General features: G+C 41.2%; 1 protein-coding gene and 1 non-coding gene across 3 annotated transcripts in view; both read right to left on the bottom strand.

The window, feature by feature from the left end:
* Positions 1-288: 288 nt before the first annotated feature.
* LOC125888637 (cytoplasmic dynein 2 heavy chain 1) overlaps positions 289-25,549 on the bottom strand; it is a 146,941-nt gene continuing 121,680 nt past the window's right edge. For both annotated transcript variants that reach the window (XM_049576118.1, XM_049576120.1), the window contains exons 88-96: positions 25,080-25,184; positions 19,459-19,575; positions 16,692-16,799; positions 16,194-16,295; positions 9,050-9,139; positions 3,349-3,458; positions 3,186-3,267; positions 2,013-2,129; positions 289-1,109 (exon numbers count right to left, since the gene is read on the bottom strand). In XM_049576118.1, coding sequence (XP_049432075.1) covers positions 948-1,109; positions 2,013-2,129; positions 3,186-3,267; positions 3,349-3,458; positions 9,050-9,139; positions 16,194-16,295; positions 16,692-16,799; positions 19,459-19,575; positions 25,080-25,184 — 993 coding nt within the window. In that variant the 3' untranslated portion in view covers positions 289-947. The remainder of the gene's footprint in view (positions 1,110-2,012; positions 2,130-3,185; positions 3,268-3,348; positions 3,459-9,049; positions 9,140-16,193; positions 16,296-16,691; positions 16,800-19,458; positions 19,576-25,079; positions 25,185-25,549) is intronic.
* trnat-ugu (transfer RNA threonine (anticodon UGU)) lies at positions 22,844-22,917 on the bottom strand. The gene has a single exon. It is a non-coding gene; the product is annotated as a tRNA-Thr (tRNA).

Genomic DNA, 25,549 nt, shown 5'->3' with positions numbered 1-25,549 from the left:
AAAGCCCATTTCAGCACAACTGAGTGAGAGGCAGCTCGAGCGGCGTGAACTGTAATCTGTATTGTTTACTGCTGAACAGTTGTGACTACTGATAATGTGCGGTGGAGGGTCAGTCATGCTCTGAAACACACACGCACACACATCTCGGTGTTGGAAACATCATCCTCAACTTCTCCACTAATAAAACACGCGAAACTGACATTCAACGAAGAGAGTTTGAGTTTCTTATCAACCACCGTACTTGAAGAATGTGCATGTTAGTGACCAAATATTATAGCAATAATCTTTATTTTGAATAAATAAGATCCAGAAATACATTTATGCAACAATATAACTGTGAAACAAACATTCAAGGCTAACACATTTTGAAATTTGGATAATGCTGCTTTCTACACAAGCTCTTTAAACAAAGTAACAACAGTTTCAAACTATTTTATGAAATGTATAAGATGACTGGGATAGTGTTTATGAGACTAGCATTAGGAGATTTACTGTAGGCATCAAACCTTGTAACAGCCTCAGATTCAAATAGTATTATGTTTATTTATCATTAAAGATGTTACTGCCGCTCCGTGTTGCTGACTGCTCCATTAAAGAAAAAGAAAGGAGTTCTCATCCAAGTATTAGTGTCGTTGTTAAATCAAAAAGCAGAGCACTGTAAAGTCAATTATTCACTATCTGTTTTCTCCTCTGGTGCTTTCCCTTGTACCAAATTATGCAAATGATAGTGACACACAGTAACTGCATGTTTAAGTTATTGGTCTCAAAGCTAAGGTGCTTAATTAAAAAACGATGGTGTCAGCATCAGAGCCTGACATTTCGGAGCGCAGATAATTTGTCCTGTTATTTGATGCCCCGGTCAAATCTGCCTTTCATGCTGGTAATATCTTCACCTGAGGCTGACAAGAGACTGTCGCTGTGGTCTGTACGGCTCATCCTATGTCCTTTCACTGCTGTTTGAGAAAGAAAGCGGCTCCGGTCTGGATCCACTGGTTGGGGTTCGCTCCACAGGGAAGACAGATGTGCGTGACCACCTTCACCCTCTCTGAGCTCGTATACAGAGGAAGCCAGATATTGTCCTCTGATGCGGCGGAGTCAGCAGCGGAGTTCTGTGATCAAACGCAAAAGACATAAATTAATGAGTGTATGTACAATAACTGCATTTCTACGGCTACGTTCAGACTGCAGAAAGTGATCAGATTGAATTTGTGTCCAGACATCACAGGCCTATCTGCAAATGTTGCTGTGATTATGACGTACATATCAATCATATCAACTATGTAGCTACGCTGGTGATTTGGCTTTTTCAACACGGTAGCATGAGAACAAAGAAGTGCCAGCAGACAGTTTATTGCGCCGTCTGTCCGTAGTTGTTCTCCACTCTGCTGATAGCAGCACAGATTCTGCACAGCACATCCCCCACTCTGGATCTGATGTTGTCGTTATGAGTGCCGCTAAAGACTATCTGAAATCTAATTTGAGCAGCCAGAGCGGCCAGACTGAGATGCATCTGTGGAAATCTGATTGGAACTGCACTTTAAAACAGCTCCAAATTTGGTTTGGATCCAATATGGAAAAATCACATTTCATGTTTTTTTCTTCTGTCTAGACTTTCAAGATCAATCTGGATACAATCTGAATATACCAAAAATCAGATTTGGGCTGACAGTCTGAACAAAGCCTCCATAGTTTACATGTATTGGAATGATAATGGATAAAATGGATAAAAAATTATACATTATGTGAGTGAAAGTGTTGAGCATTCTGCCACAGACAACTGCTGCTCTGTATTTGCAAACTGAATATGTAAACATGCCCTTAGGGGTTACAAAAAGGTCTATCAGTTAATTTCATCATCATATCAGACAAAATGAACAATCTGACAGAACAACAAATATGGTTGTCTGGACCAAAGTCCATGTCCTGTCCACGTTTCATGAAATTCAGATGTCAGACAGAAAACTGAATTTCCATGGTGAAGACAATAATATGTTACTGTTTTAAATACATACCTGTGGAACCCAGGCCATGTAGCAGGGCGGGACAGCCGACACACTAGGAGAGTCGTGTTGATTCTCACAAAGATGAACACCGTCAAAACTACAACCCTCCAACTGCAGACCTCCAACCTGGAAAAGGAGCGAGAGAGAAGCAAAAAGATGTGAAGGAGGGGAAGGTAAAAAGGAGACAGAGAGAGAAAGATAGAATATAAACCGCAGATTAAACAGAAGGATGGGATAATGGAGTCAAAATGTCTGGTGAGATATATCAAGAGATGAGAGTGTATGTAAAGGCGGAGCATGAGCGGGAGACACACATTGCTGTCACCAGATTATGTAGCATGTTATGCACATTGTTCATGACACATGGGAGTGAACTCAGTCCAGTGACTCAGGGATTTTCCACGGTAGGGCAGAAGAGCAAAGGGAACTCTGGCGTCAACTCAGACATACACAGACAACTAAATCACCATGATCTGGGCAAGAAAAAGCAAGAGACTGAGTGGGAGACAAATCCTGAAAAAGCTACATTGTGTGTGTGTGTGTGTGTGTGTGTGTGTGTGTGTGTGTGTGTAAGAGAGCTCATTGCTTCACAACAATTATCCCCTTTCTCTTTCTGTCAGATGTCTGAGTATTTCCCTTCCCTCCCTGCAGCTGCAGCCTCTTTTTAAGCACCCACACCCTTCCCCTTTCTCTTTGTATATTCTAACTAAGTGCATGTCAAACCATGCCAATTTTTATTGGCATGACAGAAAAGAAACAAATGTCTAAAAGTATTTAAACTTTGGACAATGCAATTATATCAGCCTTAAATCACAGCATGAAAGGGAAAGAAATTAAGACTGAAAGTGGTCCTGTATAATGAGTGTGCCCTCACACACAAGTGTGTGAATTTGTGCCCATCAAGTGCATTACAAGAGCACAGGAGGCCAGAGATGACTGCTGTCAAGGAAACAGCTTCTAATGAATGTGCGGTAAACTCTTTGCTTTCTTTCTAACGTTCTGCCTTCTTATCTGCATCTGTATTCAATTCTTGCAGTCTTTTACTTCATTATTTTCCAATTATCACTCAGCCAGAGTCGGCCTTGTTTATAGCGCCAGTATTCTGCAGCTGGATGGGAGCAGTATGAGTCTGCTGTCTGCATGCATGATCTGCGGGATCATGTGTGCTTGTCGTAATTCTACCTTCACTTGCAGCTTGGCCTGCGTAATGGGACTCCTCCATGATGAGACAAACACCAAACTATCCATAGAACAACCCATGGACCTAAAACAACACAAAGATGTTGTTAACCTCAGCACCTGTACTCTCTGTCTGTCTCACATAAACACAAGCATTCAGCGTTACCTGGCAGTTTCCTGTCTCAAAGCGTTGAGGAAGGTGTCAGGGTGGAAGAGCTCGGACAGATCGAGGCTGTCTGATAAAAGAGCTTGTCTGCCTGCGCGCTCCACCCAACTCTGGATACACAGAGATATAAAATAAAATACACAGAGATTAATAAACCACAAACATAGTTAATAACAAATAAACTCTCAAAGTGAACACACAATTCAGGCATAAAATTTCATCAGTTTCACACCGGAGTCAGGCAAAACACTTAGTGGATCAATGAAAGATAATGAGAACACACAGTTTTCTTCAGTTCAATTTGACACAAATAGAGCGCGCTCTAAATACTTAAAATATTTGCTCTAAATATTCACCCTCTCACCATGAATCTGAATGAAGTTTGGGTAACAAAGAATACAAATAGTCGATGTTTGTATTGTATTTAGCTCTTTAAATTTTCATAGAGGACATTGATCTGTGAGTGGAATGATCATAATTTCTATTCCGAGTCGGTGTGTGTTTGTTAACGAGAGATAAAAAGGGGTTACAAAGGGACAGAGCAAAACGCAAAGTCAATAAAAATGTATGGCCAATAGAGTATTTAATGTGCCCTTGTCTTTTATCACCACATCAACAAGCCGATAACATTGGAACCCCAATTATCCGCTAATGGCAATAACAGTGCACACATACACACACACGCACACATACATACACTTATTTGAGCATGTGTATTTACTGTATATTTCGATCACAGTTTCTCAAAACGCGGCCTTTGGGCTAGCGGTGGCCCTCAGTAACATTTTTTGTGGCCCCTGAATATGACATTAAATGTGTGCTTTCTATTTTAATCAGTCACACACCATTTCAGTATGTTCACAAGCTTACATTTAGAGCCTGGTCTCACTCTGAAATAGTCGAAATCTGGTGCTTGGGCAGTGACTTGCGGTGTCAGCAACCACTGAAAAAAGGCGTCCTTTAATGTCAACATATGTGGCTGGTTGCTGTTATAGTTTAATGGCGCCTGGTGGCGTCAGGACAAGGACAAAAGTTAAGGTGGCGAAAGTCTAAACCCAACCAGGAGCTTTTGTTGCCTAAACCCAACCAGGTGCTTTTGTTGCCAAAACCCAACCAGAAGCTTTTGTTGCCTAAACCCAACCGGTAGCTTTTGTGGCCTAAACTCAACCAGGTGCTTTTGTTGCCTAAACCCAACCAGAAGCTTTTGTTGCCTAAACCCAACCAGGTGCTTTTGTTGCCTAAACCCAACCAGGAGCTTTTGTTGCCTAAACCCAACCAGGTGCTTTTGTTGCCAAAACCCAACCAGAAGCTTTTGTTGCCTAAACCCAACCGGTAGCTTTTGTGGCCTAAACTCAACCAGGTGCTTTTGTTACCAAAACCCAACCAGAAGCTTTTGTTGCCTAAACCCAACCAGGTGCTTTTGTTGCCTAAACCCAACCAGAAGCTTTTGTTGCCTAAACCCAACCAGGTGCTTTTGTTGCCAAAACCCAACCAGGTGCTTTTGTTGCCTAAACCCAACCAGAAGCTTTTGTTGCATAAACTCAACCAGGTGCTTTTGTTACCAAAACCCAACCAGAAGCTTTTGTTGCCTAAACCCAACCAGGTGCTTTTGTTGCCAAAACCCAACCAGGTGCTTTTGTTGCCTAAACCCAACCAGAAGCTTTTGTTGCATAAACCCAACCAGGTGCTTTTGTTGCCTAAACCCAACCAGAAGCTTTTGTTGCCTAAACCCAACCAGGTGCTTTTGTTACCAAAACCCAACCAGAAGCTTTTGTTGCCTAAACCCAACCAGGTGCTTTTGTTGCCAAAACCCAACCAGGTGCTTTTGTTGCCTAAACCCAACCAGGTGCTTTTGTTGCCTAAACCCAACCAGGTGCTTTTGTTGCCAAAACCCAACCAGGAGCTTTTGTTGCCTAAACCCAACCAGGTGCTTTTGTTGCCAAAACCCAACCAGGAGCTTTTGTGGCCTAAACCCAACCAGAAGCTTTTGTTGCCTAAACCCAACCAGGTGCTTTTGTTGCTTAAATCAAACCACAAGCCTTTGTTGCCTAAACCCAACCAGGAGCTTTTGTTGCCTAAACCCAACCAGAAGCTTTTGTTGCCTAAACCCAACCAGGAGCTTAAAGTTGCCTAAACCCAACCAGGAGCTTTTGTTGCCTAAACCCAACCAAAAGCTTTTGTTGCCTAAACCCAACCAGAAGCTTAAAGTTGCCTAAACCCAACCAGGTGCTTTTGTTGCCTAAACCCAACCAGAAGCTTAAAGTTGCCTAAACCCAACCAGGTGCTTTTGTTGCCTAAACCCAACCCACTGCTTCTGTTGCCTAAACCCAACTCAGTGCTTTTGTTGCCTAAACCCAGCCCACTGCTTCTGTTGCCTAAACCCAACTCAGTGCTTTTGTTGCCTAAACCCAGCCATGCGTGCTTGTTGTTGAAGGAAAATAACATAAATTTGTTGTTGTACCGATGTAGTGCGTTTATTTTGAAAGAGACAGTATGTAAATGTTAAATTTCCTGTGAAAACGGAAGTGTATTTTGAAAGAAGACAATGCATGTAAAAGGCAGAACTTGACACAAGTGTCCCAGAATGTCAACAACCAACGAACCCAGGGTACCTTGCACGTCATATGTGGACATGGAAAGTCCATGATCAAGCACATCAATATGTGGCGATGTAGGAGTGAGAATGTGTTGACATTTAATACACTACTCAGCTACTGCGTCACACTGCACCCCCAGGGTTGCATTTACACCACATCAGGTGTTGCAGTGATTAGTGGGAGTGACAACAGCCCATTTGTGGGGGAGTGGAAGGTGGAGACCAGCTACAGAAAGCCAATCTCCCCACCTCAGTGACTTTGTGTTCAGTAAGTTCGTTTATGTTGGCTTTCAAGAGCTGTAGAATCCCTTGTGATTATCATGACTTTATTATCTTTACTGTCACAAACAACACAGGTGGGCGCACACAAACAAAGTGAGTGCTTTTCCGTCTAGGACAGTACCCACAAACTGTTATTTCTTTACTTATTTTATTCAATGCTATAAAGAGACTGTATTACTTGTTCCCGTGGACTGCAAGCATCTTCTTGTCTGATTGACAGTTTTTGCCAAAGGCCATTGCACTCTTTTTTTGGCATCCTCTGCGGCCCCGCTGCCACAGCCTACACGCAGTACCCACATTCAAATGAATGTGAGGACTGGCATTTCACCACAACCTCAGATTTGGTGTGAATGCAGCCTAACAAGTGCCTGTCAGGTGATGAATGACAACTTGTAGAAAGCTACTGGTTGCATGGCAACTAGTGGCACCTCTTGAGTGTCGCAGGAATTATGTTCTGACATCAGTGCTGGTGCTGTTAGTTAAAGTTAAAGATTTCAGGTGGACAACTCGGCAGTTTATTGTGGAAGTGAAATGGAAAGCATATTTTGTTTTATGTGTGCACTTTTCCTGTGTGGCCCTCAATCATATGCTGGCTCTAAACTGGTACTTAGTCAGCAAATCTTTGAGAACCCATGACTTAGACACACTCAAGCATGTGCATGCAGAGACAGGGTGTGTGTGTGCAGAGAAACTAAAAGATTACAAACGCTGTATCCAGATATAAGTACACAAACATGGAGTGTGAATCTGTATGACTGGAGATAGACCACTCTAAGCGTGCTCCAATGTGTTGATCCAGTCTGCCTTATTCAGCAACATCTGCTTTGATCATGTAAGCAGCATCCTTCTGTGTCACTGCGAAAACTAGTTATTTTTGTCAAAGGCACAGCTCAGGACTTAACCTGATATGATATCTCACACTACAATCTTAGTTCTCAGTTTTCCCTTTCTTTTTTTTTGAGAAATGTTGCAGAATGGCACAACAACTGATTCCACTGCTTATCATGATATACTTTACATAAGCCTGCATGGCTGCAGTGGCCAGATTTAAGCCTGAAGAGTTGACCCAAGATTGAAGTTTTGATCTATCCTGGGCCCTTTCTGCATTTCCTTTTTTAACTGGTAGGCAGTTTTCTCTAAGTCGCCACAGAGACTAGTGGATTTGGAGGTCAGCTGAAGAAAATTGCTGACAAATAGAGGCAGAATCAGCAACCATCTGATCCAATCTCTATTATAAATGGATTCCTTTTTAGCACGGCATCAGACTCCACTGGCTTTAGAGATAAATTGGGATGAACATTATGCCAAGGAAAAATATGCACAAACGCGAGACCATACCCACGTTCACACAGGCACATGCACAGTGACGCAGATGCACGAGCATACACACACAGAGGCAGGCGTGTGCACCAAGAATTTCGGGTATTAATAATACAGCGAGCCAGTGTGTGCTTGTATGCATAGTATTTGTGTGCATATGTGTGTGTGAGCATTCGAGTGTTTTCAAGGTCGTCCTGCTCGTCTGGGGTGCACTGCTGTGCTGTTAGTTTTTTATTCTTCAGCAGCTCCACACAGCAGCAGCTCTGGCCGTCTCCGCCTTTATTAGGCTGATTAGCTAACAGGACACAGACGCACTGCTAACAGAGATATCACTCAGTACTGATGGGCAGAAACAGACAGTTAAGGACAGTGCAGCCTCCAGATAGGCACACATGAAGACAGATGGAGTGCAGGTAGACAGGGAGGCGAGCAGACAGTGAGAATCGAGAGATGGCAGGCAGACAGGAGGACATACATACATACAAACAGATGGGTAGGCAGGCAGGCTGGCCGGCAGACAGACAGGCAACGAGGTTCGCCCACATGAATAACAAAATCCATCAAATTTCACACAAAAAAAGAAATAATTTTTCAGCATGTGTGTGTGTGTATGTGTGTACTGCAGTCTGCCAGAACATATTGAGGTAGGCGTACAGTCAGACACAGTTGAGATGAGTTTCAGCCAGAGTCTTTATTTCCTGGCACCAACCTAGGGCAGACACTTCCCAGAACCTCATGCTTTTATATAATAATCCGCTTTTATTTATGAAGCGCTTTTGAAAACAACATTAGAATTTTTCTGGCATGGTTTTGGTCAACACATTGCCTCAGTCAGTGATAAATAAATTTAGTCATGAGCCATAACTATTTAGTCTGGTCCTTGGACCCAGGCTCAGCTGAAGAACTCTTGTCATAAGGGGAAACATAAAAAAAGGTCCGGGTGCCACTGTGGGACTCCTGAGGTGCAAAGTACTTTTTAAAACATGTTGAATTAAAGAAATCCAGAAGTGTCCTTCAGTAATATTCATCACAACTAGAGGACAAAGCTCCCAGCAGGATGGATTTAAATGGATCCCCCATTCAGTACACTAATGCTGATTAGAAAACTCTTAGGCCTCCTAAGTCTCTTTCCTGTGAGAGTACAGAAGGTTCCCAGGGATGTCTGGGGTTTTTAATAACCAGTGAGCTTGTCAGCAAATGTCTTGACCACCAGTCATCCCACAGAGATGCTACCACAAGTCCTCTGATAGCAGCAGGGATGAGGGAATTTCAGTTCCTGGAGGAGTAACTAAAACTTAATCATGACAACTGTCACAAACCAGATTCAGCAACTGTTTAAAAATATTTAATGAGTATATGAAGAAAGTATGTTTTTCCAGAATTATCTCTTCCTGTGTGTGTGTTTGTCTTACTTCATGTGTGTATATGTCTATGTATGTGGGGAAGAGGGATAGAGAAAGAAAGTACAGCATGTCTCTTTCTGTATACACATGCATGAGTTACCTGTATGGCGAGAGCCCGTGTTACCACCGCTCTGAGGTAATGCATTGGCTCTTCTGGTCCCTCCCACTTATTCTGCCATGTTAAAGGACACTGAGACAGAGGGAAGCAGGCACACAGAGAAGGAAAAGTTATTTGGAGCCATAATGAAAAAATAGACAACAACAAAAAGACAAGTGTCAGCAAGAAGGTAATGTAAACCATATTATTTTCACATTCCGCAATCAGTGAGCGACGTGCCTCAGTCAGGCTGCTGTGTGGTCGACTGATCGTGCCTCTCCTTCACTCACTGAATGCAGCTGTCAACCCAGAGAGCCACAGCATGCAGGAGGACTGCAGAGTCACTCAGCTGTGTTGGAGTCATTCTTCAAGGGGAAGTAGCTAATGTCTGCACAAAAAAAAGTCTCTAGATTTGTCCCTCGGCTATTTTTGAAACAAAGTTTCTAAAGCAGTCTTAAAAGTCACTGAGTTGGGAGTCGTTCTGATGACTTAGTGGTGTAAAGGCATACAATGTGACCACAACCATCTCCATATCTCTGCTGAGGTTCGTCCCTTTCTCTCCCCTTCGCTAAAGACTACTACAATTATACCGTGCAACACAGACATAAAACTGACAACACTGAACCCTGTTGGGCCACTTTGAAACCATCCATATACATGTAATAGTGCCTCAGTCACTACATGGTCCTGTGGTCTGACTGAAATCTAATCTATGTCCATATTTTCTGCTACATCTGTGGTGACATAACTCACTGAAGTCTTGACGTCAAAGGGTTGGAGTTTGCAGATATGCATATGAGTATGGGCTATCCACACAGAGAACAATAACTATAATGATGAATGATGTGAGCATCCACACTGATGAATGATATTGTTCTGTTAACAGTTGTGCCAAGCATGCTCTGCACACTCCAGCTGCATTGCCAGTACATCCAGATGGATTTTGATTGGCTGCCAGTGTTTCTATTGTTCGTGAAATTGCTCTGAAAGTGATCCCAACAATATTGTTTACCACTGTCGTCCACAGTTTCACTGTGGATGATTTATTTATAGTTATTATTATAGTTATTGCTCTTGGTGTGGATGGCCTTTTACTGGTATACTCTATTAATGCTGTATAAATGTTTGACTCATTACACTAAATTGAAATGCGACAAAACTTCACAGTGAAAAAAGACTCTTGAACACACAGATGTGGTTTTCTGTTTGGCTCATCATGTATGTACATAGAACAATTCCTTTAACCCACTTTAGTGTGTTTATCCATCTGCTCATGCCCTTTGTCTTGCACTGGAGCTGTAGCAAAAGCACATTTCACTCTCCTGGGCTGCACTGCCTCAGTGATTTGGCAAAAAAAAAAAAAAAAACACTCCACAGAAACGACTAATGCTGTTGTTTTTCTGCAGACTGCATTGTTCATTTTTCAAAAGAGATTCCAAAGCAGGAAACAGTGTGATGTTTTTATGGTGCAGCAAAAAGTTTGGGTGAGGAGGAATGGATGAATGTACAAAAAGTACAGTCAGTGTTGGTTTCATTTAACAATGACAAGAATCTTTCCAGATGCTTACTAAGTTGTTTTCGTTACCTAACCTTAACCATACGCTAAATAAAAGAGGTGGCAGATTACAAAACACTCATATGCGTGTGGTTTTTGAAGTGCTCAGAGGGTTCATTTTTGGAAGGCACTGACAATGCAATATTTGTGTGTAGGTGGCAAAAATAAACTCCCCTCAGGAGGCAAACTCTTAACTCTGGAGCAGGTTAGGCAGTCCATGTTGCTTAAACTGTTAAACAGAGATCAAAGAACTGCCTCACACTTACACAAGTACACACACACACACACACACACACACACACACACACACACGCACAGTGGGAGACTGAGGATTAAGGATATGATGTTATTGAAGCTTGTTAGTCATAATGGACCTAAAACGGACCTAGCATGTCTCTCAGCTGCAAGTCAACCATTCAGTCGCTCTCCTACTTTGTAAGTGCACATGTGTGTGTGTCACATTGAAGTGTGTGATGTGGTAAGTGTGTAGGTTTAAGTTATGTCATTGAAATTTGTAAATATTTTCTGATTAATGTTAGCGATGCCAGATAAAAAGACATAATTCCAGAGCTATAAGCACCCACGGAAAGTACACCAGAGCACAGATTAAAATACTTAAAAAATATATTTTCAGCTGCATTTAGAGAAAACTAAAAATATAAAGGCCTCATACATTTTCAGACCACACGCTTGTTTACATACAAAGCACATTAATAGACTGTTTTCATGCTGCTCTTAGCCTCAGGCTGAGGGAGCTGTTAGCCTGGGGCTAACAAAGCGTTCACACTAGCACGATCCTGACACATTCAAAGAGAGCTAACCCCGACTTTAGTCTTGGGCTTGTTGCTCCTGCTCTGGAGATGGGTTAACCCTGAGTTTGCAGGGTTATCCCCTGAAAACTGACTTAACCTGAGACTTAACGTGGCCAGTGTGAAACAGGGCTTCCAACTCACCTTAAACTCAGGGCTCGTAGAAGTGCAGTGTTAATCGTACAGCCCTGGACTTAGGCTAACCCTGGGTTAACAATGGATTTGAAAGATGCCAAGTTAGCCCAGGGTCAACACTTAGCCCATGGCTGAGGACAGCCCTGGGCTATGAGAATATAGTGTGAAAATCCTATGAAAAAGAGTGAGCCCTTGTTAATTTGTTTGAAACAATTCAAATAAACACAAGAAGTTTGTGCTCTAGAGAAAGGATCAGCACTCAGTGAATAACCTCCTAAGCCCTATGATAAGCTATTATGGCAAGGCTTAACTATACAGACCAGTGAGCAGTGATAACTAGCATGTCTTTGGGGTCATCGGGTGGGAACCTCCTTTCACTAGTGTTTCGTCTAGTTGGTCCCACGACACCTCCAGGAGGCTAGACAGTGATCTCTAGCGTCCCAGGTCTCACTGCTCCCTGCACCAACCCAATAACCTCCTTTACCTTACTTACACATGGCTTTCTCAGCCCAAACAGCACTGCCACCTTCAACCAAACCCAAGCTCTGTACATGCGAGCTCCAGGTAGAAACAGGGCTGATACTACCTTTCCTAGCACATTCACCATACTCTATTTCACACGCTACATAGCATAAGCTAAAGTTAAAGGAGATAAATAAACTTACAGGATCAGCAAACACACTCACCTTGCAGCATGGTCTCAAACAAAAGGGATTCAAATAGGCCACTCCCACACTTAAATACTTCCTCTTCCTGGATTTCCTCCTGAGAGGAAGTGGATCTCTCCACCTGATCTCAAGGAGTTATGTACCCTGCTTAGTAGTTCCCCCTGCTGGCCTTCAACTGACATTATTTCTTCGCTTCCAGATCCATTGGCTACATCTAACTGCTTCATCTGACATTTCCTTCACTGTCTTCCTCAAACTCTGTCCCCGCACTCCGAGTTCCCCCAGGAGTGAGACAGCTGATCTTACTATGAATCCCCTACACCCCACTTCCACTGGACAAATCCTAGTTTTCCATCCTCGCTGCTCAGCTTCTGCTCCTAAGTCTGCATATCTAAGCTTTTTTCTTTCATAGGCTTCTTCCACTGTGTCAGCTCAATATATAAATGAATACTTCCTCCAAATTAGTCTTCGTGTTTATTAGAATCAAACTCACCAATGCTTAAAATTACACATATTATCTCATGAGGAATTCATATGTGACTTTGCATAGCAGTTTATTGCCAGAGCATTTAATCGGTGCAAATCCAGTCTCCAAGGTAACTCGCTGATGGGGCTTGCTGGCAAGTACCATGTTTTGAATAAGAATATTCCTTTGATCATTTTTTGCTTATGACCCACAGTTTGCTTTAAAATAACCATGTTGGGGTGTCGGTGGCTTGGTGGTAGAGCAGGCACCCCATATACAAGGCTGTTGCCGCAGCGGCCCGGGTTCGAATCCAGACAAACATTCTCTGGTACTAGAGATTGTTTAACCTTTAATCAAAAAGCCATCTCTACATCAGTCCTCACGTCTTCACATTAATGATCTTTCCACAGACTAAAGGCGGTGGTGATATTTATTTCCGTTTTGCAGTGCTGCTTACCACTCTCCTCTGATGCCTGGGTAGTTTCCAAGTATCTAATTATTTTTTACTGCACAGCTGAGGAGAGGGGAATGAAGCCGATCCCTCCAGAGCTGTGCCTGCCACTTTTACAATATTACAACCCCAAATTGTCCATTTTTCTAATATATAAATCATATCCCCAGCTCTCTCCGTTCCCTGTCCCTGGTTGAAACTGGGCTAATCAGTGATGGCAGCAGCCTAACACATAACAGCACGTGTTTGGAGAATGCAATCCGAAGAATTTTACCTAATATTATTCGTCGCGAAGACACTTCATCTCATTTACAGTCAGTGTTGTAATGCTATTTTCAGCAATTGCAACAACCACCTGTTAACTAATATGGAAATATTACATGTAATTATAGTTTTTTGAATTATTCATTGAGGAAATTGAATACATAGTGTCTCGTGCATTAGTGGAAAAAGTCAAAAAGGTAATGGTTTATCTGATACCTACATAAGACTGTACACAATAAAAAGATGGGACTCTTTTGACTGTTATTTTTGTTTAAGGTGGTGATATGGACCAGGATTTACTGTCCTTACTTACAGAATAATTCTCCACTTTACAATATGACTGCAGACAATGTGAGGTTGTCAAAATAATTCTGCTCTAATGGATACTGGGGAATGATAATGTAGCTCTAAGTGCAGTACTGACATGCAACACAAAGATGTTTTAAAGAAGATAGCAAAAAGACTGTTTTACTCTATGCGAAACAAATGATAATGCTGAAGAGTCTAATAGCAGCTACACACTGACACCCTTCTACATACATAGCCATGACTAAATGGAGTGAGTGGTTATGAATAAAAGTCTTCATATGCACAGTAAAGATAACTTAATGTTAAGGGAAAAAGGAAAAATAATTACATTTTTCTTTGTCGCTATATATTCTCTTTCTTCTGAGGGAGGAGTCTTAAAGTGATGCAAAACATTACCAGCTGGGGTGAGGTTTTAGATAAGCCGTCACATTTTAAATACTGGTAGTATTCCATCTAATATGTGTCAAATTATGTTTTGGATTGCTAGAATATACAGCAGCATCAACAAAAGCGACTGCTGCTGTTGCTTTTTCCAAAGCCTCCACAACCCATTTTCAACCAAGGCACAGGCAAATTCTGTTGGATACACTGTGATCTAGGTCAGTGGAAACACCTCGTCTCTGGGAGAACATGGCTTGGAAACTGGCCTGTGCCATTATTTTGGGTCATACCCAATCATCTGAATTTGTAAAACACTAAATGGTGAAACTTTACAAAGTTGCATTGCCCTACAAAGCAAACAAATACATCTGTTTAATCATAAAACAACTCTTTTAAATGCTGCACTTTGATCATGCACAACACAAACACAGAGAACATCTTCAAATGGGTCCTAGAAATGATCATCAAGGGAAGCTGTGCTCTCTACTACTGGGTCACTGGAAGTGCACTATGAGGTTCTCTCATTTGGGGAAACACACAGCAGTCGGACACTTTAAAGAAACATGGAGGTCATACATTTTAAAATCTTTTTGGTTGACAAAAGTATCCTAGATTAGCACTAGTTTATGTGAGCGCTGATTTCATGGGAACGATGTCTGGGGAGTTGTGATACAAAGTTATAACAGACACCTTGTTTTTCACTGAAGAACCGTGTCTAATGTCATGTACACTATAAAACATTGAATATTACTGTGATTATTTAATATTTGCATACATCCTCCACATCAGCTAGCTACTATTAATGAGACAAGGGTGAATTCATGACCACGTATGCACATGCATCCACATCTAATTGGCATGAACAGCAATCAAGGGCAACTTGGAAGCTGGCGCCTTTTTTTATGCGCCCCATTCATTGTCACGCTCTTTAAGCCAATTGGCATGAACACCTTCACACACCTTCACACAAACACACACACAATTGACCTCTGTGCCAAATTTCAGCCTCCTAGGGCAAAATATGTGACCGCTAAAGGTTGGGAAAATTCTGTGGAGGATCCGAAACCAACTGACAGAGTGAGCTGGAGAGCGTCTGGTCTTAGCCAATAAAAATATTCTTATCAATACTGTAATATTGATTTCAACTTTATTACAAAGTCCTTCTTGGTAGGTGACATATTTTAAAATCTTGGTATCATTTCTAATTGTAGTGAAGAAGTATGTTAGAGAGGAGAGAGACAAGCTATGAGAGAGGAAACATGGCTCCTACAGCTTAAGGCAAGTTAGATTGAAGACTTTTTAAGATGTTTTTTAATGATACTTGAAATGAAATTTAAGACCAATTTTACAATAACCAAAACTACTATACTATACTGGCCGTAAAGTAAATATGAGTGTTGCTGGCTCTCCTATCTTGATTTGGATGATGTCAATGGAAGAGGCATTCAATAGTTTTTTTTAAAAAATAGATGTGACAAGTTATTTTGATATCTTACGATGCAATGTCAGAAAAAAGTTTTTCATAAAATCCTACTTGCCATGTCTGAGCATTTTTTCAGACTTCTGAAGGATTGATTTAAGACACTTACATACCAATTAAGGCCTTATTTCAAGATTGATTGATGAATTCACTGCCTTTTTAAGACTTTTTAAGGATCGGCAGGAACCCTGGGAAAACATGAGAGACGAACGGTGGGGAAAATTGTTTGGGAGAGACAGAGAGAGAGGGATGAGACCAAAGACCTGCTGATTAATACAAAAAGAGAGAGGAGGAAAGCCACGGAGAAGGAATTATGCCCAAGGCTGTTCTCAGGAGATTACAAGCTCAGAAGAAGTAAAAGGTTGATTGTGTATCTCTCCCCCTCTACCTCATCATATCCCCTTTGTCCTCGATTCAGCCTGGGGACACACACGAGGACACGCAGTGTTTGCTAGATGTCTACGAGTCAGTTCTGTGTATCGCATTTATACCTGCTCCTGTGGTCTCGACTTCATCACAGTAAAGTTTCATACTTCATCTGTAAAATAATCACAACTCTAAAATAATATAGTGAAGAAACATACTAATTCTATGTATCACATTTTATTTTTTTCTTTCTCTTTTCTTACCTCTTGATTGAGCAAGGCAGCGGCCAGTTTTTGGACTTCAGGAGTTAGCAGTTGGGTCCCTCTGATGACTTTACTCAGTGCAGCCAGGGATTGGTGAATGCCCTGTGACAACAGTTACAGTTTAGTGTACATACTGTGCTAACGTTTTAGGGCATCGGTACCTGGGGTGTCATTTGACATCTTGCCTTTTGATTGCTGTGAACTGGTTCATTGTGACAGGCCCTGTGATTGACTCTGTTTATGTTTCACACTCATCTCATGCGTCTTCATAAAACAAAGCCCATTTTCCATCACTCCTCATGTTTCAAAATATCCATCTCATTTACATTGCTGGGTAAAAGCCTTGAATTATTTGATAAAAGTGCTGTTCCAAATTACAAATATTCAGTAAACACTACACGATGAGAATGTTTTCCTTTTTGACAATGTACTATTTGACACTTATGACAAAATGTACAAGTGTTTGTCTTTATTAAGAACACTGGTTATGTGACAAACCTGGACCAAGCGGATGGCGTTGAACTGCTCCAGAGCGATGAACGCCAGGACTGGTGACCCCTGACCTTCTGTAGGTGGCGCCACCTTCTGGTGGATCAGAGTAGAACCCTGAGAGACAGTCAATAGACATAAAGACTTATTAGCATACTGAGAGGATAAACAGATAGATTGCTACTCAGGATAAAACTGTAATTTTCCAAGACTGAAACAGAGAGAGAGAGAGAGAGAGAGAGAGAGAGAGAGAGAGAGAGAGAGAGAGAGTATGAGGCTGTTAAAATAGTGTGCAGATGAAAGAAGGAAAACCATTTAATAACTGGAACACTTTAAACATTACATCTGCTAATCAGGCTACTCAAACTGGTCGCTAAACAGGAACATGGACATATAATGCATTTTGTAATTGCTGCCGTGCATCAGCATGCTTTGTTTTCCTTTTAAATGATTTCCTCCATTACGACTTATCTTTCCATTGTTCCCTGTGGATTTTTTTAGCTCAACATACATGTACTAAATTCTTCCATTCTCGGCTCTTCCACAAAGACAGGATGTAACCAAATGGGGAATTGACTTTTAGTCTGCAGTACAAACCAAAGGGACAATCTGTTTACTTTAGTTAACACAGAGATCCACTGTAAGTACACCAAGTTCTGGTGTTTGTAGACTTTCACAAATACAAATACATGAAGAAAAAACAGATGTGCATAAACACTGATATTTTGTATTCTGTTGCAGTTATCACACTCTGTACCTGCATCCTATTTTGTTTTCGTCGCACCTACTCAGTAAGAAACAGCAAGAGGAAATACAGAATGAGAGGGATGGTAGGACTGTGGGATGGAGGATGCAGGAGATAAATAAGACAGTAAGAAAAAAACGCAGAGTGATGACAGCTCTGCTATTTTCTGTATTCAAACATATAACTTAACAGCCAAATAAACTGATTGTGTTGTCTCATGCTCCTCCCCTCGATCCAGACTACATTAAGATTTGTCAAAATAAATACACACAAAATCATGCACACAGTTTACAGACAGAAATGCACATGTACTCCCTCACTCCCTCTCTCTCTCCCCCTTTCACACTTGACTGTCCTATCGATTAAAGGCAAAATGCCTCCAAAAATATCTTTAAAAAGAAATGCACATGACCATAGATACTCACAGAGATGCACACTTAAATCAAACACAAACATCTATACACAGACACAAACAAAGACACACAAACAGGCATGTGCATGCAAGCTACACTCCAGGGATCACACATCCGCTGATGGTCAAACACAGAGGGTTAGCTGACGACAAAGGTCCCATTAATTGAAAGCAGTCAGAGGTAGATTGTGATCTATGGGAAGCTGGCTAGTGATACAATGGCAACAATTAACACAGTCAATCATTCTCCACTCAGTGGGTACGAAACAACTCTGCCTGCGAGGGACTGGGAGAGAGAGGGACACAGGCGTGAAGGAGAGAAAATGAGAGGGACAGCATGTGTGATTTACAACATGAGAGTGAATAAAAGAGAGGCAGAGCTACAGAGCGGGAATATGGTGACTAAATTATTTAATGTAGAGGTAGATGTCCTTTTGATTTGAAAAGGTGCCAGTCTCCAAGCAACCGCACACAGCAGTGCTGCCTGACTAGGCAAGCCAGTGGCTATCACACAGAGTGCTAAATTAGACCGTACTAATTTTCAATTAGCTTTCACAGCTTTTAATTTCGACTAGTTGCTACTGCATGAGCAATGTAAAAACATGATTCTGCATACAAATAAAGACCAGTGTGGAACTGTCACAGCTTAAAAAGAACTGCAACATCTATTTGTAAATACTTAGCAGGTACTAAGAGTTTGATGGAAAAATAGTATAAGATATGTGGGAATTTAGCAACTATAAAGTTGGAGGTTTTGTCAGCAAGAGTAAATGACTCATTTCAGTGATGTGGAGATCAGTGATGTAGTGTTTGAGATTGGTCTTGGTCTCCAGGAAGGTCTCAGTCTCATCTCACAGTCGACCACATTTTTACTCTGTCTTGTCTTGGTCTTAGACAGAGGACTCAGGATTATATTTCTAGTCCACAACTGCAGGGACATCATTAAACTGCCTGTGCATAAAAGGAGTGCTCAGTAAAGATGGTTAGTGGAATTCAGCGCCTTAGTGTTTGTTTGTATTTGTTTGCTCATAGAAAACAAAGAAAAATTCCCAGCCATGATTGACCTCTACAATGCCTTTTGATTATTTATTTATTTATTAATTATATCAATACATTTCTCATGGTACACTACATACGCACACACACACACACACACACATATATACACAATATGGCAATAAAAGCAGTAAATTAAGGGGAATCTTCGTTTGTTTTCTGTCAGTGTTTTATAGGAATGTGATCACTGTGAGTAGTACCTATGGTTTGCATGTTCCACATTTATGTCATGCAGTGTGAGACTTGCACTGGTCTGGTCTTGGTCATGACTTGGTCTCGGTTTAGGTGGTCTTGACTAAAAACTGGTGGAGATAATGATATGATCTCCTGCCATCTTAACACAGTATTCCTATGATTGACAGTCCAATTTTAGGGCATGAGGTTAAGAGTCACATACTGAAAGATCTGTGACATTTTAATCAAGATGAAATGTATAGGGCCTGCTTTTCAATTTGGTTTGGAGAATTAAAGGATACACTTAATTTGATTCTTGCTGAAGACTTTTCAGTTTTGGAAAAGGAATAAGAAATGTGGGAATAACAACCTGGAAAAACAGAACTGACCTGGTTGAGTTTCTTCCACAAGTGAAGGACGGGTGAAAGTCCATTGGACCAGAGCTCCCTATCGAACTTTGATCCTGTTGCTACTGAGCGGCTCAGGACACGCAGCTGGGAAATCACCTGTTAGTCAACACAAAAAATATCAATTTAGCAAAGGTGTTGAAGAAGTGATGCAGAGATAACTGTTTCCTGATTTAATAATCTGAGTGTTGCATCTGTTTATGAGACAGGTCCTGTAGTGCACTTGTAAAAGTCACCCAAAAATAAATGGCCCATGCTGTTTGCAACTCCCTTCATGTAATTAGGCGCAGAGGTGAGATTGATGATTTCAAAAAGCTCACTATGTAGTCAAAGAAGGTGTGTGTAGTAATCACGCCTGTCCTTTGTAATGTGCAAAGAGTGATTAAAAAGAAAATCACTGTTAGTTCTTAAAATACTGTGATAAATGTCACTGACACCTCTGGTAGCTACACTCTCCAGTGACAGTCAACAACATTTCACATCCTGGAATATTACAAGTGAAAAAAGGCCAAACCCTAAACACATCTCCTAACAGGTCCTTACACACCTAATCAAGCGTGCTTAGCTTCAGGCTTAAAGTCTTGGATAGTGCTTTTATCATGACTCAGTGTGTATGTTTGTGCAAATGTGTGAGTTTCTATACATGTGTGCTGTGAGGAAGGCAAAGCGTCTGATAAATGGCTTTCATTTGGTCCAGGAGAACTCTTTACTAACACCTGCTTTATCTTCTCTGCTCAGGAGGGGAAGTGTGCGTATATGTGCGTGTAGGTGCACACACGTGTGTGTGTTTGTATGGAAGGGAGAGAGAGAGGGAGGGTAGGGGGGACAAAAACTAGATAGCTAATCTAGAACTTCACCCTGACAGCAGGAAAAATGAGGGCAGCTGAGGATGGAGATTTTAAATATATTGGGGTTCAAATATATAGGGATTTAAATATATTACGATTTATTCTTATCTCAACCAGTGACGACCAGGCGGCAACTGCATTTACAGCCATAACCAACTCGGAAGAAAAAGTTACAAGACAATGTCTATGTGCGAGAGAGTTCAGTTTTAATCGCACTGGGTGCAGTCAATTTAGTTAAGGCTTTCACTTTAATTCAATGTAATCCTGGATTGTGGTTCAGGGTTTTTAATCAGGGGAGTATTTCTCACGGTCTGAGTCAAGATGGTGAACTATAAAGACATATACTGGGCAGTAAGAAACACAAGCACTGGTGCTATTATACCCAGATATAAAGTATAATGGGGGTCTCATGAAACAAAAGCATATTCAGACAGCTCATTTATTCAGACAAGATGGGGGAAAAGATACTTTCCTGATGCACAATTTTTGTATTATCTTATGCTAATACCCCAATGATACATCTTCATTTGCTAGTCAATACTTCAAATAGTTATTCATTATTTAAATTGCACATAAGCCCAAGAAACTCCCCAGTAGACTTTAGGACTCTTCTGACCCATGTTGGGTCAGTCACACTGAGCCTATGTATTTATTTTAAATGGCATCCACCAACACCACCGATGGCCCCCTGGGGTCCGTTCAGTGTGTGTGTGGTTAAGTGTCCAACCCACAGACGGTGACACGGGTCTTCAGGGAGAGGAGAGGGCACGGGGGAGAGAGAGAGAGCATGAATGTGACAGTGACAAACGACAGCAGGAGGGGAGACAGTCACAAGTAGGGGAGAGCGGTGGAGAGAGAGACACACAGTAACACACACACAAGTGGCCTTGTGGGAGAGGTGTGAATTAAACTAGGATGGCGGTTCCAGTGATCAGCAGAGCACACTGACGGTCAGAGTGGACTTAAATGCATTAACACCCACATGAGGACTGTATACAGGCTCTAATGGGTCTGTGTGGTTTAAGTGTGTTTGCTGAGAATAATTACACACAGAAAGACAAAAAATGTCAACACCATCTCAGTCTGTCCATCCTATCACTCCATTTCATTTTGGCTCTATTTCCATGAGCAAGAGTACTGTTATGAATGTTCTGTTCTGATCTGTTCTGAATCAATTATGTAACATGTAATATTACATTACTTTCCTTTTTACCTCCACCAAGGAGGTTATGTTCTCGCCAGTGTTTGTCTGTCTGTCTGTTTGTCTGTAAAATAACTCAAAAAGTTCTAAATGGATTTTGATGAAATTTTCAGGAAAGGTTGATAATGGGACAAGGAACAGATGATAATTTTGGTGGTGATCGGTTGAAGCGAAGTGGATAAAATAATAAAATAGAGGGAAATCCGAACTGCTTGGTGGAGGTCTGTGCTCTCCGAGTGCTTTTCTAGTTTACATTATATTTATTATGCTGATGCTTTTACCCAAAGTGACTTACATGAAAATGCACTCAACCATGCGGGTACAACCCAAAAAGTGCAAGTCTATTGAAGAGACGCTGCTAACAAAGTTCTGCTAATTTAGTAATACATTTAATTTCCTATAGATTCATCATAATAAAAGTCTCCCATTATTTTGTTATGTATAAACTTTTGTTGTGAAGCACCAAAAAATAGGTGTCGGCAATCGGCGTGACGTCACTGCTACTCGCTTGAGGGCCGTCGGCCTGGTTTTTGTATCTACTCCTGAGAAGGTCCATTTCCAGTGTGGCTTAGCATGGCACGGTGCGGCCAAAAGTGCCAATAGAAAAAGGGTATTATACGCCTTTTCCACCAAAATTAGCACATGTACACAAGCTTTTAAAACACGAGAAAACCCACTAAAAAAAGGGGATAGACTCCTTTCCCATTGCCTGTAGATCAGAGCCAAGTACAGCACTCTATGACAGACAGTATATTTTCTGTGCAGGTTTTTTATTTTTCTGATATGTCACATTCTACCTCTAGGATGGGCTGGAAAATAGGATAGTAAACAGGAGAAAGCAGCAAGGAGGTCAGACTAATCTTAACGATTTTCGAGCGCTGGATGGAAAAGGACAGTATAGTATTTTCTGGTAGCTTGTCATTGCAACATGTCGGCAAAGGGGCTAAAATTAGTGAGTCCACCTGGGTGTGTATTTTCATCAGTGCTAATTGGAGACGATCAAGGCTAGAGCCAATAAATACCCATACTACTGCAGAGTTATTTGACCTGGGTGTGAATGCTGATTTTAACCTTTCCATCAAATAAAAAAGCCAGATGTCAGCAGCTGTTTCTTGTGCAGTGGGAAGGGGGCTTTAAAGACAACAGGAAATAGATAAAAAGAGGTTTTGTGTTTATTTTTTGGGCCAAGGTGCAAACTGAAGAGATGAGTTTTCAGGCTGCAAAAGGAAATATATAGAGTTTCTGTTGTCCTGATGTAAAGGGAGACTTCATTCCCCTGCTGTAGAGCAAGGTCAGCAAAGAGTCAAGACTTCCCAGGAGGCACTGCTGGGATTCAAACCCAGGATCTCCTGTTTACAAGACAGGCACTTTCATCAACTAAGCCACAGTGCCTTGCATGTGCGTTTGTGCCATTCTGTTTGAATCAAGCAAAAAAGAAAGTAAACAGTTGCAGCCATAAACAGCTAAAATCCTGTTTCTCTTTTATCTCTCATTAATGAATTAGCCTTTCCTTTTGGTGAAACCTCTCCCTTTCCTAAAACACAAACACACAGACAACCACGACAGTGAAAGAACACATCTTGTGTTTGCATCAGAGTGCGTTGCGTTGAGTTACATCAGAATCTGCAGTGACCATCAACACACACACACACACACACACACATACGTGAACATACACTGACAAATAATGATTATTGATGACAACATGAGCATAAATTTAGCGAACCATCTGCAACCACACGTGTTGTCAATGGAAACATTGTTCACACAAGCAGTGCAAACAGACAGAAATGCAAAGACGTAAACATGGACAAACACTTGGGCTGGACAATTAATTAAAATACTATTAAATTTGTAATATGGCCGAGTGCAATTTCCAAATCGCTGGAGCGGCATTTTTTTGATGAAGGTAAAATATACCACAACATGTGATGCATTGTGTTGCTACAGAGATGCCCCAGCCTACATATCATATTTCATATATTCCAGATGATGTTTGTTTGATAGAGACCCCATCAAAAATAACATCATCATTTTTATATATTTTTTTTTCATTGAAAATGAAATGCAAAAATTACTTTTCCCACCAAAACTGCGACTTATATCGCAATATGATTTTCATTGCAAGTCATGCAGCCCTAGCCCTGTCCCAGGATCCTAGTTACAGAGCTGTAAAGCCCACAGCTACAGAGCATGCTGTGAGCTCAAAAATATATTCAATAGAAGTGACATTTTGAAGAATGTTTTCATTTCATTTCTATGTTAAACACATACAAGTATATCAGCTACAGATATGGTTGGTGACCCCGTCTCCATGTCAAGAGAATCCAGAAGCTCTGCCCTCACCTTTATACTCACATGTCTAACCTCAACCTTTTGGCCAGTAATAAACTCTAAATTAATCATCCTTGCCCATTTTGAAGAACATTGAACATTACACTCTTTGCTAACAATACGTTATTGCTGCAGAGAAGACTTTTTTTTAAATCAGATTACACCTACAAACGCAATGACCACACAATGACAATATGACCTTGACGACAATAAAAGATGATGGATTACTCATCTAATCTAAACTTAGTTTCACAGCTCTGCAAAGTCAATTTTACTTCATAGTAAAATAAATGGGAACGGATGGCTGCCTGGTGAAGTGCTTTAACCTTAAATTGAAGTCCTGACCCTAAAATAAACTGCCTCTGTCTCTCGACAATGGGGGAGGTTCCCTGCAACATGACGAGGGTTGTAGGGGGGTATTGAAGGGTAAACACACACACACACACACGCAGTATAGACAGAAAAACAGTAATAACTGCAATGTCATACAAAGTAACTGCACAGGTTTCCCCTCCAATCTGGCGGAGTAATCACCTCTGTAATTTGAGCAGTAATTAGGAGATGAATTGCCTGTCTGTACAGAGAGTGCAGTGAAAGTGAAAATGTGAGCAACTGAGCATACCTTTGGGCAGGAACTACTTTGACCTGACTTACCGAGTGGAGCTGGAAAACACCAGTATCTGTACTGACCAGATCCACATGCTTGACTTGCTGACACACACTTTAAATGTGGATATCTTCATTAAAATGGTTGGTTGCTATTTTTTGTGCAGTTTGCTGCCCTGCCACACTGAATGTTAACTCTACACTGTAGTGTTACAGCAAAGGAAAAAAGCAAAGGATTTTATTTTATTTATTATAACCCAAACTGATAAATCAAATGTGTTCTGACTGGTTGTGATACCTACATTTAAATTGTAATAAATGTGCAAAAAAAAGCAAGATGAAAATTTTCTTTGCACCTGAATGTCTAGAGAGGTTTCAATAGAACGAGAGGGTGAGAGTGTTTGTCTATGTGTGTACATGTATGTATGTGAGTGCATGCGCATGTGCACTAATGAATGTGACTGTGTGTGCTCCTGCTGTTAGTTTGTGTGAGCCCATGGGAATAAATATGTGTGTGAAAAGATGGAGCTTGCAGTGGTGGTGTGTGGGTTGGTGGAAATAAGCAGGTGGCCGTGTGTGTGTGTGTGTGTGTGTGTGTATGTGTGTGTGTGCACCTGGGAGCTGATGATTCTCTGGGAGGATCTCTCTATGTTGGCAGGCAGACCAAAGAATGCAGGTCTGTCATCCTCTGGGAGATTCTCTATAACGCTGCGGTAGTCCTGAGAAGACACACAGACAAACACAGTACAGGTCACAAAAATGCACCCATTTGCCCAAATAAGGAGAAAGAGAGTGTGAGCATATTGCCTATGTTTACAATGGCTCTAAGACACAAGACAATATTTTATAATTTCCAAACAAAAGGGTGTTGTTTGTATAGTTTGATGCAGATTCTCTAACAACATCCATTTGGTACTAAACATACTTTTAAATACTCAAATTAAACTCCCAGTTACTACTGCCAGTTCAAAGTATAGGTTTTCATTTTGATTTCTTTTGCTTACCAAACCATCTGTCCATAGCTCTACTTCACATCTAATGAAAAGTTTTAGGCATGTGTTCCTCCTTATTGTTTGTGTATACA

This window comes from Epinephelus fuscoguttatus, linkage group LG5 (genome assembly GCF_011397635.1).
Source record: "Epinephelus fuscoguttatus linkage group LG5, E.fuscoguttatus.final_Chr_v1".
Classification (NCBI taxonomy): domain Eukaryota; kingdom Metazoa; phylum Chordata; class Actinopteri; order Perciformes; family Serranidae; genus Epinephelus; species Epinephelus fuscoguttatus.
The sequence above is the reverse complement of the archived record's forward strand: the minus strand, read 5'-3'. Positions and strand labels throughout refer to the sequence as shown.